The sequence below is a fragment of the Sus scrofa genome, chromosome 14 (assembly GCF_054392235.1).
Source record: "Sus scrofa isolate SSC_HxYL_T2T_F1_AM1 chromosome 14, Sscrofa_HxYL_maternal_Yorkshire_Landrace_v2.0, whole genome shotgun sequence".
Classification (NCBI taxonomy): Eukaryota; Metazoa; Chordata; class Mammalia; order Artiodactyla; family Suidae; genus Sus; species Sus scrofa.
Genome location: NC_139396.1, coordinates 117,970,212 through 117,990,220, shown reverse-complemented (window position 1 = coordinate 117,990,220; position 20,009 = coordinate 117,970,212). Strand labels below are relative to the sequence as shown.

General features: G+C 33.8%; 1 protein-coding gene across 33 annotated transcripts in view; it reads right to left on the bottom strand.

Moving 5' to 3' along the window:
* The window catches only part of PCDH15 (protocadherin related 15), a 1,617,506-nt gene that overhangs the window by 583,368 nt on the left and 1,014,129 nt on the right, over window positions 1–20,009 (bottom strand). For 22 of the 33 annotated variants that reach the window (XR_014827612.1, XR_014827610.1, XR_014827605.1 and 19 more), the window contains one exon: window positions 14,501–14,566. Coding sequence is in view for 12 of the 33 variants with exons in the window: in XM_084996683.1 (XP_084852809.1) it covers window positions 14,501–14,566 (66 nt within the window). In the remaining 21 variants the exon portion in view is untranslated. Of the gene's footprint in view, window positions 1–14,500; window positions 14,567–15,057; window positions 15,073–20,009 lie in introns of all 33 variants that reach the window. The other 11 variants (XR_014827596.1, XR_014827597.1, XR_014827598.1 and 8 more) reach the window with 1 other exon arrangement.

Sequence of the window (20,009 nt, the reverse complement as noted above, 5' to 3'; positions counted from 1 at the left end):
TCTATTTAGTCTCTATTTCACTTATTTCTGCTCTCATCTTTGATTTCCTTGTAACTTTGGGTTTTGTTTACTTTTCTGTCTCCTTTAGATATAAGGATAGGTTTTTTTTTTTTTTTTTTTTTTTTTTTTTTTTTTTTTTTGTCTTTTTGCTATTTCTTTGGCCGCTCCTGCAGCATATGGAGGTTCCCAGGCTAGGGGTCGAATCGGAGCTGTAGCCACCAGCCTACACCAGAGCCGCAGCAACGTGGGATCCGAGCTGCGTCTGCAACCTACATCACAGCTCACGGCAACGCCAGATCGCTAACCCACTGAGCAAGGGCAGGGACCGAACCCGCAACCTCATGGTTCCTAGTCGGATTCGTTAACCACTGCGCCACGATGGGAACTCCGAGGATAGGTTATTTTAAGATTTTTGTTTCTTCAGGTAAGCTTGTATTGCTATTAACTTCCCTCTTAGAACTGCTTTTGCTGCATCCATTAGGTTATGGATGCCATTTTTTGTTTTCATTTGTCTCTAGGTATTTATTTTTTAACCTCTTCAGTGATCATTGATTTTACTAGATATTGTTGTAGTTTTTGTGTATTGTGTGTTTTGTTTTTGTTTTTCCTTGTAGTTGATTTCTAGTCTCATAGCACTGTGGTTCAGAATAATGTTTGGCATGATTTCAGTTTTCTTAAAATTACCAAGGCTTGACTTGTGGCCCGAGAGGTGATCTATCCTGGAGAATGTTCCATGTACAGTTGAGAAGCATGTACATTTGGCTTTTGCCTGAAAAGTTTTATAAATATCAATGAAGTCTATCTGTTCTAATGTGTCATTTAAGGCCAGTGTTTCTTAAGGTTCTGTTCAGATGTTCTGTCTATTGATGTAAATGTGGCCTTAAAGTCCCCCACTATTATTGTGTTACTGTTGATTTCACCCCTTATGGTCATTAACAGTTACCTTATATACTCTGGTGCTCCTATGACTGAATATATAATTTTTTTAATATATTTAAAAATTTTTTTTCCGTTATAGCTGGTTTACAGTATTCTGTCAATTTTCTACTGTACAGCATGGTGACCCAGTTACACATACATGTATACATTAATACCTTCATTGATTGACCCTTTGATCATTAGTAATGTCCTACTTTGTTGGATTCCTTTTTTTGTATGTGTATATATTTACAGATTTTTGGATTATGGCTATCATTGGGGTATTTTGATGGTAGTCTGTTTTTAGATATGTGACTTAAGTTGCTGATATTTTATTTCCAATGTGTTTAAAGAATCCTGTGTTTGTATTCTCCTCTCCTCCATGATTATGTTTGATATTATATTTCACACCTAATTGTTTCATAAATCCCTTAACTGCTTAATTTGGATATAGATGACTTGGCTTTTATTTTTCAACCTTATTAGCAGCTTTTGTATATGGATGATTTCCTATCTTATGCATTTATACTGTATGTATGCTTCTACTGGTGAGGTTTTTTTTTATTATTTTTTGTTTTAATTCTTGTTTTTAGTTGTGGCCTTCTCTTTTTCACTTAAAGAAGTTCCTTTAACATTTGTTGTAAAGCTGGTTTGTTGGTGCTGAACTTTCTTAGCTTTTGTCTGCAAAGCTTTTGATCTATCAAATCTGAATGAAAACCTGTTGAGTAGAATATTCTTGGTTGCAGGTTTTCCTCTTTCATCACTTTTAAATATATCATGCTATTTCCTTCTGGCCTGCAGCATTTCTGCTGGGAAATTCCCTTAAGGAAGTTCCATGGTATGATTATAGCTTTTCTCCTGCTGCTTTTAACATTTTCTGTGTAATTAAATAACAAAAATTAAAATATCAGGGTATGTTCCTCTTTGGGCTAATCCTGAATTGGGACTCTGTGCTTCCTGGACTTGGGTGACTGTTTTCCTTTCCCACATTAGAAGTTTTCAGCTATTTTGTTTTCAGATATGCTCTTAGCACCTTTCTCTCTTCTCCCTCTGCCACCCCTATAATGCAAATATTTCTGTGCTTGATGTTGTCCCAGAAGTCTATTAAACTGTCCACATTTCTTTTTTCCTTTTTCTGTTTAGTGTTATTGGCTCTGCTGTATTGCAGCTCACTGATCTGTTCCTCTTTATCATTTAGTCTAATATTTAGTTTCTCTAGCTTTTTTTTCATTTCAGTTATTTCATATCTGAATATATTCACTGGTGGTTTCTTTATATTTTATAACTGTTAATTTCTAACTTTTCACTGTATACATTTATTCTTCTCCTGAGTTCTGTGATTATGTTCACAATCATCACCCTAAACTTTGTCAGATATATTGCCTACTTCCACTTTACTTGTTGTTCTGGGGTTATATCTTGCTTCATTTAAAACATGTTCCTCTGTGGCCTCATTTTGACTAAGTTGCTATTAGTATTTTATGTATCTGGTTACATTTCCTAATCTTGGAGATGTGGCCTTCTCTAGGAGACATCTTAGGCATCCTAGCAGCACATTGCCTTCTTGTCACTTGACCTGTATGTTCTAATGGTTCCCCATGAGGGCTGCATGTGCCCTTCTTTTGTGGTGGGATGCTTATGTGGGTGGTCCGGTAGGCTGGCTTGGCTTCTGGTCTGGTTGGTTGCCAGAACTTGACTTTTGTGGAAGCTACTGGTTTCAGGGCCTGGTCATGAGGCAGCTGATTGCAGAACTCTTGGGGGCTTTAGGGGTTGATTCACTGGTGGGCAGTGTCCAGGTTACCAGCCCACTAGTGGATAAAGCAAGGTACTGCAATTAGTGCCAGACTATAGTTCCAGACCAGAACCATCTTTGAGTCTGTTTGCAGGTCAAATGAATTTCAAAGCCAAGAATAGATTATAAGCACCTATTTAAAGCTATATCATGATAAGTATTATCTTAAATATATTGAACAACTAATACTTTATAATCAATTCAGTGGATGAAACCCCAGAGGTCTGTCATTCTTCTAATTATAGATGGACTCCTAATATTTTTAATCTTTAATTTTTTTTGAGAGAGATTCCTCTCTAGGCTTTTGGTTCTCTAAATTTCTCTCCACCAAAGACAAAGTGTCCATACTATGCATTTAAAGAAGATTATTAAAACTTTGAGATCTATTAGAGTAGTGAGTATTCTTTCTTCCTGGTGATATGCAAAGTTTCAGGAGGCTTATCATAACTTGAATATTTTAAAACATTTCTTGTAAATATGGCACAAACATTTCTGGTATTGTGTATGAGTATGTGTGCAACTGATGTTGGTAGATAATGTGCATATATCCCTTTTCTATATACATTGTATTGTTATCCTATGAAGATGGCATTAAGATTTAATCTTATTTTACTGAAGAAATGGGTTATCAAAATTCAGTTATTTATGGAAATTTATTTCTTTAAGTAACTGGAAGGGTAAAATTACAAATAGAAAAAAAAATTCCATTTAATGAGGTGCAAATGAACATGGTAAAATTAAATTTTTAGTATTTTGAGATTAATTTGTAGTTTCTTAGAGAAGCTGTAAAATGCTAAATAGATCTAAAAACAAACATAATATTTTCATAGAATTAAAGACAGTAGTTTACATACATTGATAATCATACCAAATTATTAGACTAATATTTTTAGTCAAAATTTAACACCAAAAATATATTCATAAATTTAATCAGATTATTTTATGAAATACTTCTAAATATGCAAAAAGTAAAAATTATGAATATAGGAAATTATTCATGTACTTTAAAATGCCAAAATAATGAACTTTTAAAATATTATAAAATTGATTTAGATTTAGGGTTTTTTTTAGATTTAAATACTCAGTATGGTTATTTTTAGGCATAATATTAAAAAGGAATGCTAATATCATAAATATTTCCTATTCAGAAAATCCTATTGATAAAAATTATCTCAATTGCAGATATCGCTGGGCAGGCAAAATATAACCACTGAAATTTATAAACTATGTACACAGTGAATTTTGATTAAATGTAGTTATATAGAGAGATCTTAATACTTCAAAGGTTGATTTTTATACTGAGAAATCTTAACACAACACTTCAAGCTAGCCTATACAGACAGGTATGTGCCATTTAATTAAGACGGTAGCTCTGTATTTGAGATTCATGTTGGTGATGTACTCAAGTCAAAAACTACAGTTTTTGAGTGCCTGCTACATACCAGCCATTTCCCTACATTCTTAGATTAAAGCAATCACTCAAAACTTGCAATATAATATAGCAATCCTAATATGTATTTCCTATTTTGAGAGAAAAGGTACCATCAGTTTTTGTCAGAAATGCATAGCCACAGAGTTAGGTTTGCCCTCCATCATGAATTTCCTCTAGAGTATGGATTTATATTTATAGGTCAGCTGAATTCTGCATATTTACAGTAGATTCTGCTTTTCTTAAGCACTGTCAATACATTTATATGCCTTATTTATAAAATAGCACAGAAGATATTTGTCATATACCAAGAATATTTGTGCCACTTCTAAGTGACTGTCACAGAATGAAGTGCATCTTCCTAGAGAATTAATTTTAATTATTAGTCCATACTTTAAAAATTTAAACATATCATGGAGGAGAGTGTTAAAGTCACAATGATACTTAAGATCTTTGAAGTGTTGTATATTAAATAGCATGCTTTTATAAAACCAAAGCCCAAAAGATCATCTTGGAAGCCTTCTAGTCATAAGAATGTTTACATAGTATCATATCAATGCCTACAATGATATGTTTTTATATACAAAATATGAATTTCTGATAAACATACACAAGGGTAGCATCTTAATTAGGATTATATGAGAAGACAGTTACTCAATTTTGAATTGCTCGTGGTCTATTCAAAGTCAGATATCAGTTTTAGTTGTTTTGCTTGAACTGAATGGAGGAAAAAAATAGCATATGGTGGAAAATAAGGATATACAGAGAAAACATTTTGAGACTTAGCTGACATTTTGAAACTGAAACCAAACAAATTTTCTTTGGGACATGTAATTGATTTTAAAAAAAAGTATTAACTGATAAGAACCTAATCACTGTAGAACGTTTGAGAAATCTCAAGATTCGAGGTGTCTAAAGAATGTGAGTAATGTAAAAAATAATATTTTCTACTCATTATAGGATGGAAATGTAGAGGTATTGGTCATTAATACAAAACTAGAAAAATGCTTTGTTTTTAACAGTGTGCATTCCATAAATCTATTACTATAAAGAAATATTAAACTCAGATTTCTAAGACTTGGGACACATTTTCAAAGGTAGCATTTAAATTATTCACTGTGAAACCATGTATAACCTTTAGTCTCACTCTGTCAGACTAAATAAGGGTCCTCCTATCCCTCTAAAACTACTTTTAAGGATAGTAAATGACCCCTGTAGAGATGAATGGAATGCTGTTGCCTTACTGATGATGCTCACATTCTGCCTATCCCTAAGCATTAAGATAAAACCAAGAACTTAATCAACATTTTTACCAAAACATGCTTCTCTATAAAGATGGTCATGTCATCAAGCAAAGCAAATGTGTTTGCAAATATTTTTTTTTAAATGTGACTCCAGTATCATTAAATCTTTTATGGATGTTTTCAAGACAATATAATACAGAAAAGATCACTGGTTGTAATTTTGATGATACCACACTATCAAACTTTCAGACACTCAATATTTATGACACCTATCATGTTCACATTGACCTTTGGAATGATGGCAGTAATCCCCTACAACTAAATAAGGCAATGATACCACCAAGCCACACTAAGTGAATTAATGTATTTTCTGATTTTTATTTTTGGCAGAACAGATTTTTCTAAAGGGTAAAATTAATCTGAGCTTATAAATACATATACACTTGCCTACTCAAATTTTGAAGTATGCAAATTAGCATATTGAGCGAGGGACAAGAAGGAGAATTGGCCTTACTGATTTAATCTAGCAACCTATAGTTAACTCTCAATTGACATATTGGCAAACCAAAAGAATTCTGAGTAGTCTACATACATTAATCAATGTCTGTCTTTTCTACTTTAACCAATTTGTCATCACTCATTTTTTTCTAGCCACTTTTTTTCTGCCATATCATAAACTTACCCTCAATGTTCATCCTTGTCTTGAATTTTCCTGTCGGATATGTAAATGTCCTAGCTAAATAGGTGGTTCACACCTTCAGTCAGTTCTGCTGAGGGCTCTGCTCAAATCTCACCTCCTTAGAGAAACATGTGAAATAGCACCACTGCCTCCCTGCTTGTCTGTCACTTCTAGTTCTCTTGGCTGATTTACTTTTCTCCCTGGAGGTTTAGTCTTTGCCACCAGGGGAGGACTGGTTTCATTTATTTTTCTGGTGTTCCTAGTATACCTTGACTGGTAGCTCTTCTTTCCTATTCAAAACCATTTTAAGAAGTAGCCTCCTCAACTACACACAGGTCTGACAATTCAAATCACTGTTTTGTATCTTTATAAATTTTCAGAAGCAAACAAGCAAGGAGAAAAATAACAGGAAAAACAAGAACTGGCAAAAGGATAGTATTTAATGCTCTTATAATGGAGAGAAACTTGTTTCTACAGTGTTTTGAGTTAGTAAAGAGTTCTGTACTAAGCAGACAGCATGTGAGAACTGATGTGAGAATTACAATTGGACAAGACATATAATCTAGAAAACAAAGATAAGGATTGAAACAAAAACAAAACAAAAAACCCTTGCCTCTGGCTACCAGTGGCAAGTAGTTTGGTCAAGTTAAAAAGAAAGCTTTAATATATCACATCTGCACATTCTATTAATATATCACATCTGCACATTCTATTAAATAAACTCATTTGTATTTTGACCATCCTGAATATACTTTAATGGTCCATAGCTGTGACAATTCCCTAAACCCTTTTGAGCACAATTCATGAGATTTGTTTTTATTGAAGGAATAAGTATATACAATTTTCCTGAAATGTACCACCTGATAGGAAGTTAAAATCTAGATTTACTGTATTCTTCAGTTTCATGAAGTAGTGATAGATGAAAGAATACCAAGTACTTTCATATGCATTAATCCACCTGGCAAACTTACAGCATATTTAGTTGAATTACATTAGCAATTCCAGGTGGAAATATGTGGCATTTGAACATTTGTTTTGCAAACTGCTGTAGGAAGTATTTTAAGTCCAAAGAAATGTTTCAAATCATCTGGGGGTTACTATTTTCATCCAGTGCTTGCTGAGAACCTTTATACTGTTGAATATTAAAGTTAATAAATGGCAGTAGTGATCCATTTTCAGATCCACCAATGCCCTAACAGAAATAGTCATATCCTATTGCTTCACAACAAAGATCAATATCTAGCAGCCAACAGTTGTTCATGAGTCACAAAAATAAAAGCCACTCATGATAAATAAGAATTTGGGAAAGAGTCTTTAGGGTGGGGTAATGGTGGAATCTGAGAGCATGCATGAAGAAAAGCAGCTGTAGACAGAATCTCCAGGAGTTTGACTCTAGAACCAGTAATTTAACTTTGATGCTTATCCCATCCCTGAGTATCTAAATTTTCATCAGAGACTCACTCCCAAATTAAACTCAGACTATACAACCCAAGTGTAAACAGTGTGCTGGTTATGCAAAGAAAGCTGAAAGTTAAGTCCCCTCCTGAAAAATAGGTCATCTAATGGATGTCCTTTCCTCCACGCAAAAGAATCACTGTCTTCTATATCACCTCAATTCAGTTCTCTCATCTTGATGGCCTCCATTAGTCAAAACACTGGTGACATGCAGGGCATATGAGCCACACAGATGTGTCTTGTTTGGCTCATAAAATCAAAATTAAATTTGAATGACAATTTTAATTTCCTATATTGAAAAAAATTGAAGGATAGGTTCTCTCCACTTGTAACTGTATAGAAAATAACAGAACTTCTTCCCTCCTTGTACCACACAGGCCCACTTTTGTTGCCCACCAAGGCCTATGGCTCATGTTCCAACAGTCTATGCAAAAAAAACAAGTACGAGCTTCAGCTGATTTCCCTAGTGACTTAGGGTTTAGATACTGTCTTTACAGAAGAAAAAAAAAAAAGTGTTCATTGTAACAGTATCATTTGGGATTAAGCCCTATGTAATTCAGATTTATTTTCATTTTTATTTACTTTTTAGGGCCACCCCTGTGGCATATAGACGTGTGCAAGCTAGGGGTTGAATTGGAGCTGTAGCTGCTGGCTTATACCACAGCCATAGCAACACTGGATCCGAGCCATGTCTGCAACCTACATTACAGTTCATGGCAATGCTAGATCCTTAACCGACTGAGCAAGGCCAGGGGTCCTACCTGCATACGCATGGATGCTTGTTTAGTTCACTACTGCTGAACCCCAATGGGAATTACTCAGATTTATTTCTATTACACATAAGGTTAAAGTAAAGGATTCAAGGAAAAAGGAAAACTATAACTGAAATAGAATGTTTTTTTCCTTCATTCCAACATGACCATTGCATATTGGATGCTATATAGTCAACATATGAGAAAAAGGAAGATCATAAATGAAATACATGATTAAGTGTCAATACAATTTGATAACCTGGGATAAGTGACAACCTATTTTCTTAATGCTTAGAAACTTTTCAACTCATTCCACAGTTAAATATTCAGAAGTTTGCTGCTGCTGACCTTTTAGAAAATGATACTTTGGCACAAATGAAAAGCAGAATGCATTGTTGCATTTGTAGCTCTAACAGTAATGAGCAGAGCCAAATTGTTTTCTACGGGAAAAGTTGTCCTAGTCACTATAAGAGAATTAAAATACATGAGTATTTTTTTTTTTTAATATCAACTTAGGTCTAATATCAACAAATGTAGTTTGGATAGTTTCACTTAACTCCTTCATAATTTACATAAAAATTTGATTTCCTCATTAATGTGTATATCTTTCACTAGAAAGAACTCAGAATGACTTGATATGATGACTGGGAAAAATAAAATGTGTAATCATGTTTCTGAGGCTATGCAATATCCACAACAAATATCCACAGCAATCTAGCCAGAACAACACTAAGGTCTTGAAAAAAGATTTAATATTTTGGCACCTTAAGAATCGATTTGAGATATATAATTATAGAACAATAGAAACATATTTTTTCACATTTTTACAGAAAAATAAAACTTTCATATGCACTAAACATCATTTGCTTGATGTCAATGCTAATGATCTCATAACACCATACAAAATACTACTTTGAATACTTAGTTTGCACAATCATCTATTTACCATCTGTATAGAAAGAAGCTCTATTGTTAAATTGCTGTGTCCTGTAAGTGTATAGTAGGCTGTATAAAGCCTTTTTATTTTTTAACTTGGTTTTTAACTTTTCTGTATTTCAGATAGAATTCTAGGAGTTTTTAATGCAAACCACCCAGGAGATTGATGTTATTTACCTTGGCAATAACACAATGATGCAGAATAGAGGTAGGATAAAAGTGCCTTTAGAAAGTAATTGTTTAAAACCAAACTCTTAGAGCTATCACTCCCATAGGACATATATTCTAGATCTCTCTTTTATTTTCATCAGTAAGACTCTATAGTTTTTCAGAAGCTTAATATCTAAGAACTTATATTTCAGGCTTTATTATGTAAATTATGTAGCCAACACTTCGTTTTGTGTCTTATTTGGAGTAACAGAAGTACTTACAGAACTGAGAGGCAGAATTAAAACCCGAAAGATTTTAACTGTATCCTTGTTTTGACACAGTGAAAGAAATATGGCCTAAGGACATGCTCAGATAAGGATTTCAATCTTTAATAACATTGGCCAATTTTCATGAGCCAAGGACTATCTATGGGAACTCTATTGATGTTTTTCACCTCTTGTATATCACTAGCATCTTCAACCTCTTGGTGGCACCCTCAACCTCTTCCACTTTACTCCAATAGAACACTATTGTCCAGGCTGATAACTTGGCATCTCCTCTCTTCTCAATATTTTGTTCAGTCTCTCATCTGGGGTTCTAGTCATCATCTACTGAGCTATATTCTACATAATTTACTCTTCTGCCACTCTAGTTATTCTTGTAAAATATTTTCTGCCAGTTTAGACCTTACTTTTCATTCTCTAAAGAGGCAGAAAGGGAGGGTTCCAAACACTTGGATGCCAAAAAGAAAACACACAAAAAAAAAACAAAAAAAAAATTCTCGTCATACTTTGTTTAAACCTTGAGAGTATTCATAAAAGAAAACATTTGTTATTTGTGACTTTTCTTTGTATAAGTGCAAGGCCTATTTTACTAAGAGTGTATGTAACTCTACCTGCAGGCCTTTGGGGGTCTGTAAGGCACTTGTTAGGCTAACTCCTTTGCTTACAGTTGCCCATTGCATATCTTATAGCAAAGAAGGACATCAACATAAAAATTTAATCTACTATTCAAGCTCAGTGATTGTGATAATGGAGGAAAATGATGGTGTGGTGAGCAACTTCTAAATGCCCCTCAATATCATAATTCTTTCAAAGAAAGAGCCAACTTCCCCTCCCTTCCCTAGATAGATTTTTTTGGGCCAAAGAAACTTCACAGAAGGAATGACCAACTGAATTCATTGTTCCTTTCTAAAACCTCCTCTACCTCCCCAGAAGCACAGGATGGCCTATAATACTCAACTCAGTTCATACCTAGCTCTGGAATATGCCCTGGCAAAGGCCAGGACACATTTTCATTAAATCAACTGTGACATCCTCTTTTGAAGCAACTTTCATAATGTGAAGACACTGTCACCTTTCATTTCTCATATTTTCTGTGAGCCCACAATATCTCAACTTTAAAACCATAAAGAGCATTTAGGATGCCCTTCTAATCTCTCGCCTAGATAGTAATAGCCTTTTGCCTCTGAATCTATCCACTTTTGCACAATCATAGTGTTCAAACCATGACTGCAAACCATTTTATTGTCCCCTTCGCTCAGCGTTGCCTGTGTATTTATCTAGTTTTTGAGAATTAGTCTGAACCAGTTGTTCCAAAGTCTGAATTCCATCCCATAGATGTAAAGCAGCCAAAACCCTGATTTGGCTGGCACTCAGGGGTAAGCTTTAGATAGTTCTAGTAGAACTGTTCCTGCCCTTTATCCTTCCAGTAAGGACTTAATGCTATTAAGGAAATCAGAGTCCAGTAAAGCTAAAAAAAAAAAAATTCCTTATTTTTTTTTTTAATTTTAAACTTAACACTACTCTCAATACTAATCTCACAGTGAAAATGAGGAGATAGAGATTTCCCACACACCCTTGCCTCCATACATGTATGGCCTCCTTCATTATCAACATCACTAACTAGAATGGCACATTTTGAAAAAATCAAGGATGAACCTACATTGACACATCATAATTGCCCAAAGTCCATAGTTTACCTTAGGTTCCCATTATTGGAATAGTATATGGATTTGGGTAAATGTATAATGACATATCCATAATTAGAATATCATAGAGTGCTTTTACTGCCTTAAAAATCCTCTTCATTCTGCCTATCTTTCTCCCACCTGCCCTTGGAAACTGCTGATCTTTTATTCTCCCTATATGTTTACCTTTTCCAGAATGTCATAGTTGAATTCATATAGTATGTGTGCTTATCAGATTGGTTTCTTTTGTTTGGTAATATGGACTTAAGTTTCCTCCATATCACTTCATAGCTTGAGAGCTCATTATTTTTAGTGCTAAATTTGTCTGGATGTACCAGAGTTGATTTATCCATTCACTTGCTGAAGAACATCTTGCTTGCTTCCATGTTTGGGCAATTCTGAATTAAGCTCTGTAAATGTCTGTGTGCAGGTTTTTGTGCATACATAGTTTTTACACAAAGAAATTCTAGATACTCTCATTTAATAAGATAATGTTCTAAGTCTCTCAGTATACATTTTCCACTCTAATTCTAACTGCTCATTAAACATGATCTATGTACTGGGTTGAGAGCCTTCTGGTGGTGGTCAGGAATCAATGGGTTGACTTTGTGTCCTTACTACATAAGCTTGATTTTTTTTTTTTTTTCTGGTAGTTGTGGTAAAAATAAACTGGTTCAGACTGAGGGTGATATAATGAATTTGCTATCAGTATGCTGCTGAGAACAATGATCAAGGAGGGGAACAATCTAACAGATCCCAGGGTGAAAAAGAAGTTTATAGATCTCCATCTTTTAAATTTTTAATTCAAACAAATATGTGTGCAAATGTATTTAGCATGCATATTCACAAAAAGGAAAATGTCCATCCCACAGCGTATAAAATCTTGGAATGTGTGATGCAGGCGAGAAATAATGATCATTCTATGAATGTACCTTAGTGCCTTCTATAAGAAAAAGAGATTTTTAAAAACCTGAGTTACTTAAAAACTATACTATAGTAGAGGATATATTTAGCAATAGAGATTGTTTTAGCTATAGACATCAATAAAGTAAGCCAAAGGCAAGTTGACCCACAAAACCTACCAGTGTGGTTTAATAAAGGATTTGATATGATTTATTTTAATAAGCCCTAGAACCTTAAAAAATAAATGGTTATTATAATGTTAAAATAGGATACGCACATGATTTGTTACTATCAATTAGAAAGATGCAAGAAAAAAGAAACTACGTTTTAATAAAACTGGAATTAATTGTTTTATTGGGATATTCCTTAGATTGTTTAAAGAAAAATATGAAAAGGTTTTCACAGATAGTGTCCTTTAGACTTTTAAGGCAAGGATGATTACACATTACATTATAATATCTGGCAGAGGTTCATTTGATCACCATATTTTTAGAAATTTAATGTGAAAAAATGTAAAATATGTAATCCCTAGATTGATATTTATACTCCTTGTGATGACACTCAAATAACTTTGGCAGCATTCTGAGTAGTTGGCAGTTTCTACAAAATATGCCAATTAAAGAGCACAACATTACTCCACTACATCATATCACATTCTTCTTAAACATAAATATTGAACTTTCACTACATACCACCATACAACACTGCTATGACAACATCCTTCCTGAGCTCCTTTAAAAAGTGGGATCTCAGCACAAGGAGAGGTAAAATATCATTACCATAGCTATAATTATCTGGTTGGCAAAATAAGCTTGCTCTGTAGAATTACATGTTAAAACTGTTTAGTAAAATTAAATGCTTTTGTTCAGCTCACCATATGTGTTCAAGGGAATTGGTGAACAATGAGAAAATACAGGGTTGTCTTCTAGCACACTTATATTTTGTCTCTGATTAAAAAGCAAAATTACTGTAGGATATTTAGAAAACAGACATGTTCACGGGAGAATAGTTAAGGAAATCAAACTATAATTCTATATGCGAGACAATTTTTCTGGTCTAGTATTTTTTCCCGGTAGATACATAGGGGACTAATTTCCAGTTAATTTAAATGCATCATAATAACTCATTGATGTCATACATTTTCAAGTGAATAGGGATTGACTTTAAAAATAAACGTTCAACCATATATACTTAAAATATATTTCTAAAATTTGGTATAGACACTTAAATTTGTTTAAACAGAGGCCAGCATTTTTGTGCACATTTTTGGTTGATTCCAAAGGGTGTGAAAGATGTTCAATAATAAAGTTTATGATGATTCTTCTAAAAAGTAAACAAAATTTTTCTAATACGGCACAATAAATCCATGATAAAGTGAATCAATACCAGTATTATGTATACTATAGAAAATGTCAAATAGAGGTAGGTTAAATTCCAGTCTAATAAGACATTTGAGATTCTTTTTTAAAAAGACAAAACACAAAACACTGTTTAGCCAAAACAGAAAGTACAGGTCAAACTCAATGGAAGGACTGTAACAGAATTAGCAGACAAAAATGAGCCACAAAATATTCTCACATTGAGAACAGTTTAAAATAAAAAACAAGACTTAGGGGATTTCCATTTCGTTACCTAATGGAGGAGAATTTTTAAATGTAAAGTTTAGTGAGACTCAGTTTTTGCAGAGCAAAAGTGCTAAATAGTTATTTTGATAAGGAAAACTATTTTTTAAGGACTTAATATAAATTAGGAATTAGTTACTTATGGCAGAATGAAAATTCAGATTCCCTCATCTGTTCTAAACCTTTTATTCTGTTCTCTGTTCCTAAGCACTTTCAGTTTTCTGATTCTTAAATCTGCATGTCTAATAGGTCATGGATCTTAATCCTCACCAAATTATAGCAAATTTAAATGACCAGTGCAAGGCTTACCCTGTGGTCCACTTTTTTGGAGGAATAAATTCTGACTAGGTATCAGTACATGTGAAAGTCACTTCTACCTATTGACAAAGTTCTAGCCAGTATCTAGATGTGTTCTTGGACTTATCTTGAATCAAACCAATATTTCTTTTCATCAAAAGAGTATCTCATAATGTAACCCAAGTTAACTATTTCCAGGGACTAACATACTTTAAACTCGTACAGGGGAGAAATTAAAGGGGAACTGTTAGTGGATTTGGTCTGAAGTTTTCATTTAGTACTTCTGCACATATCAAATCTTGAAATGAGAAATCACTCTTGGATTAAGTCATTTATAAAACAAAGCTCACTCACCATTCCGACTCTCTTCATCAATGGCAACTATGGTGGCTGGTGGTCCTCCCCTAGCTAGTTTGCAATCTAAAGAGAAAACAAGACAAAGAAGTAAAAATGCAGGGGCAGTCATTCTGAAATTGAATTCATTCAGATGTATATTGATATTAAAAATCCTATGTTAAATTAATACGCATCATTACTTCAAACACTTTTATATTTAAAAAAATTTCACGAGCTACATAGATTCCATACCACATCATACAGAGACGCTTGGTGTATCATGGAACTGTTCAATTATTTCTGAGAAAATACCAGCAGAGACCACTGGAGAGCAGAAGTCCTTCAGGACAGAGATAATGGGATGGTAATTTAACCCAAAGAAATAACATAAAGGGATGATTAACAAGGATAAATTGTAATTAAAGCTTCACAACAGAAACAAACATAATTGGACTTTAATTGTGATAAAGGGTCTAATTAAAATGAGTGAATAGAATTTTAATGTTCTAAGGAGAATAAAACAAAGACAGACAAGCAATGCTCATGAGGTTGAGATTTCATTTTTGTCATCTTACCCTCATATTGCCAGTCTGGAGTCAAAAGTATAGAGTCATCAATGGAAGCAGATCAGAAAAATGAAAGGAAGAAAGAATATATGTATATATTTAGTGAGGATTTAAAGATATAAATAGCATTATACAATAGCTGATACATCACCTAATGATTTGTGGAAATGGAATATATAAAATCCTTACATCAGACTTATGACACAGTACCAACAAGTGAACTTGATAATGTATGTCACTAACATCTTAAAAATTACAGATCAATTTGAATGTAACATAAAATACACATTTCCTATGAAAAGGTGAATAAAATTGCTTATGAATTGTCTTATTATCCCTGTGTTAAATCTTAATAGTGTCTGTCACTCAGCAGTGATGACTATAGCCTGTTATTTCAAACACTACTAATACTCAGGAATCTAATGAAAATATCTAAATAGTATCATGAGCTATAATATCTATAATAATTAAAAATATGGAAGCTTTGACTACAAGATGTCAAATATACACTTCTGGGACACAAAGCGTTCTCCTAGAAAGTACTCAGTCAGCCTGATAGGGCTTTGTTATGCAGTTAAGTGTACATGATACACTCTTGTGACTGCAACATAAATCAAATTTGCTTAAAGCCATCCAAGTTTGTGTGCTATTTTGAAGATGATTTTAAGGCTTATTTAATGAAAATTCTGCTACATATTATGTAAATGGGCATGAATAATAAGGACTTCAGAAAGCACTATTTTATATTTTGATATATGTGCTCTCTCATATTAAGCTTTTAAAATGTCAGAAATCTACAGTTTTTCTCCCTTCATCCTTATCAATGTTAAGGAGTTTCAAGTAGCAGCATTTTTTATCTAAAATTTCTTATATTCATTACACTCCTTCCTATACCCACTGACATAGCACAGCTCCCCACCATTTGTTATTTCTACTCTTGGAGTGGTTTCCTCACTGATCTCCTAGAAGCTTTGTTCTCATCTTGCATTTATTTATTCATTTCATGAGAATTATTTTATGCATCTACATCAAAGGTAAAATAATGTCACTTCTCTTCACAAAAAAAACTGAAGTTCCTTTGGAGTGAAGAAAAATTTCTTAAAAAGAATGTCATGGTCTCAATGCTGTTTACTTAGAATTAAGCAGCTGTGCCCTTTAGTCACATCAGAACCATTATTTTGCTAGAATGTACCTTGTATTGTTAAGGAAATTATGTCACTTAAATACATTTCTGCTTCTACTCCTGCCTGGAAAATTTCTGTTTCTCTCGGTAGAACTAGATTTTACCTATTCCACAGACACTTGCCCATACCTCTGATCAGAATTAAACTTTTACTCTCATGTTCTCTTATTATGTTCACCTAACTTTTTTTTCATCTACACACTCAAAAACTACTCAATCAAATGAGTAGATAAATTACTATGTGCTGAACATGGGAATAAAAAAAAAATCAACTCATTTCTTCAGAGATCTCGGGTAGGGAAGTTAGAGATCAGATAGAAGAAAGACTCATACACAACCACACAGGTATGGCATGATGTGGTCTGTGAGTCAATACTTTAATAGATTTACTAACAACACAAATGATTAGAGGGCAATGCCTGCACGGTGTGGAAATGGACACATAAAGAAGGTAGAGACAATTTGTGGAAAGAATAAGGGAAACAACTAGTTTTTACGAGAAGCCATTTCTGGGGTTACTGAATGCAGCTCTGTTAGTATTGAAGAGTACTGACATACTCTTTGAAATACAATTATCTCTCTCCTTCGACCCTTCCCCTCACCTCTTTGTCTCTGTGTATATGTGTATGTATATATATGTATATAATATTTATAAGGTCACTGCTTTAAGATCCTCATAGCTGAAAAGTAGTCAAAAGGCATGGGATATTTATGGGTGGATATTGATAGAGGAATAGATATTTAATAACAGGCAGGCAGGATAAAGGGAAAGGAAAGGAGGAGAAAGCTGGGCATAAATATACAAAAACCTCTCACCACTCAGTTACTATTAAATTTATGGTTAGACTTAACTCTGCACAGCTAAGTCAAGTACGACTTCCCATATTCCAGCCCACCCTCCCTCCCTTACATTTCCCACAGTCCTCATTCATTCTGTAGCCACAACAAACCAAATTTACATTAACCATTCCAACTGCTGAAACATCCTTCTTCATCTTCTTACCTAGTTAACTCCTATCTCTGTCAAAAACCTGGCAAAGAATCACCTCTTTTAGAAAAGTTTCCTTATTGTTAAGTCTAGGCTAAATGCCACTTCTCTATACTCCTTCAATATATATTATATTCCTGTGGGAAAATTTCTTCAAAGAAATATACAATGTGTGTTTTGTTTTGTTTCTCCCCAAAGCTCCTTCAGATTGAATCTGTGTCATATTCAGTCTTGGTAACCTCTGAACCTGGTTGATCCTGAATGTTTGTTGAATTTTTCTGATCTATAGTCAGTCCAGCTGCAATCTCTCATTGAACATCCCTTCTTGAGCACTGCCAAGACGTCTGTTCTTATTATGACCTTGACAACAGAAATGGCCTAGGAATAAAGGTGTAGATATAATTCCTCCCAGTCAGACTTCTTTAGATGACTTTCACTATGCTTTATTCTTCTAGCAGGTTCAAAAATCCCACAATAAGATTTTTTTTTCATGCCCAACTAATAACCTTTATTCTGAATCAAAACAAAAATTATGCAAAAATTTTAGACAACACTAATGAAGAGAGGCTCATAAAAATAATCTATTAATAGCGTTGTTCACTACAGCCAAAGTATTTGCTTTGGAATGATATGTTCATGAAAGCATAATTAGTTTTGAAATGTACAAAACTATTTTTAATAAAAAGTGTATTCAGAACTGCCTTGAAAAAATAATTTTGCATGGACTAGCCAGTGTGTATTATATATGCAAAATACCCAAGTGGAAATCAAAATGAAAGCTAGAAAGCAATTTGGGGGCTGGATGAGCCTATTCTCAATGGTCTATGGAAAATCTGTCTGCCACAGGAAAGACAGGTTAGCTGATGACGCCTATACCTTGGAAATGAACTCCTGTAATCTATTTAATTTCACCCTTGACTGTTCAGGTTAAATCACAAATTCATTGTTTTTGTGCCTCAAATTTCTAACCTCTCAGGCCTCTACTCGAGTCCCATATCCAATTTGTTGTAAAGTACAGGATATGAATACAAATACCTGAATGCCCAGTGTGATTTATTTCTGCAAATTTGTCAAGCTAAAAATAAGTCATATATATTTCTATATATGTTTAAATTGCATGCAACAAGTCATATTTAAAACTTAAAAAGAGTAAGATGTATAATAACTGGTTTCAAAGGTACTGAAACTGTGATCATGCTGTTCTTATTGTAGCCTGAAGCTTAAGAGCATGTTCCTCTGTAAAGGTTAAATCCAGAATTGTCCAAATATGTCCATTCCTTACTAGGAAGGGAAAACAGCCAGGAAGAGCTTATTTCCATCTTTAGCTTAGTCTCAAAAAACTTTTATTTAAAGTCAAAGAGTGTCTTTTTAATAAAATTTCAACTGTACTGATTTTTTTTTTTTACACATTAACATGGCAACTGCCATCAATATGACTAGTGTATTGTACTTCTTCGCCAGACCTCTTTTGAATTCTACTGTTCAGAGAGCTTATGTACTTGCAATATCAAAGGAGCCTTAAATTTACCACTTCAAAATGAACTCTAGTTGCTATCACCAGCCCATACCTGGCATCTTCTAGTAGGTATGATTTCAGTGAATGGCACCAGTTTGCACCAAGTTGCATAAAATGGGAATCAGGGGAACACCTTTGAGCCTGTCCATCTCCCTTGCTTTTTTATACTGAAACCCTCAATACATCTTGAATTTAATCCTTACCGAAGAAACTTGATATCCACCTACAGATTTCAATTTCTGATGTCACTATACTAATCCAATCTCTTACCTATTCAAATAGGTTCTCTTACCTGTTCACCCTACAGGTCATCTTGTCCTATACTTTAATTTTCTATCTTTAACCACAAGGATCTTTTACAAATAAAAACTTGCTTATTTTTTAATGATGTGCCCTTGCATTTAGGTTGAAACAAAATTTTACAACCTCTAACTCTGTACAGTAGGATTTTAGAATGAAAACCAAAATATATGGCCTACAAGGTCCTGCAAAACATAGCCTCCTCCTTCCTCTCTAGTTTCATCTATTTCCATGTTCTCACTTAGGCTCTGGATTCCAAACAGATTATTCTTTTCTTTACTCTATGTTCCATCCTGAGCTACTTCGAGATCTTTCCATATTTCTAGTTTCTCACCTTCACACTCAACTCATAATTTACTTTCATATCCTTTAGATTTTAATATGTGCTTCACCTTCTCAAAGATCATTTCTGATCTCCAGTTTCCCTGATACATACTTCGATAACTCTGCCTTCTAATATCAGTTTATGAATATCTGGTTCCTTGCTGACAGAAAACACAATGATGATCTAGATCTTGTTTCTGTTTCTCAGAATTGTATTCATAGGGTAAGTTCTTACCATGTCGTTGACTCTCAGCAACTATTTCTTGAATGCACAAATGAAGAGCCTCAACCAAATTTCCAACAAAAATTTCTAAAAGCCCTCTACAACCTAAGTTTTTTTTAATCTTTGAGATGTCATTGTCTTTATTAGCTCCCTATGATTATCAGTGAAATATTTTAGCACCTATCAGAGTATTTGATACATTATTATAATCATTCAGTATATTTGTTGAAACGGAATATCCGCCTCATGACAAATGGATAAAATAACCAATTAAATCATTAGTATTTGCCATTTCAAGTCTTTCGGGGGAGATGTTTAAAGTGTTAAAGAAATTGATTTCTAACACGTTATATAGAGTTGAAGAAAATGTGCTTTGAAGTCGGGAAACTAACTTTTACATCTTTGCCTTTTAATACTTGTGTAAAAT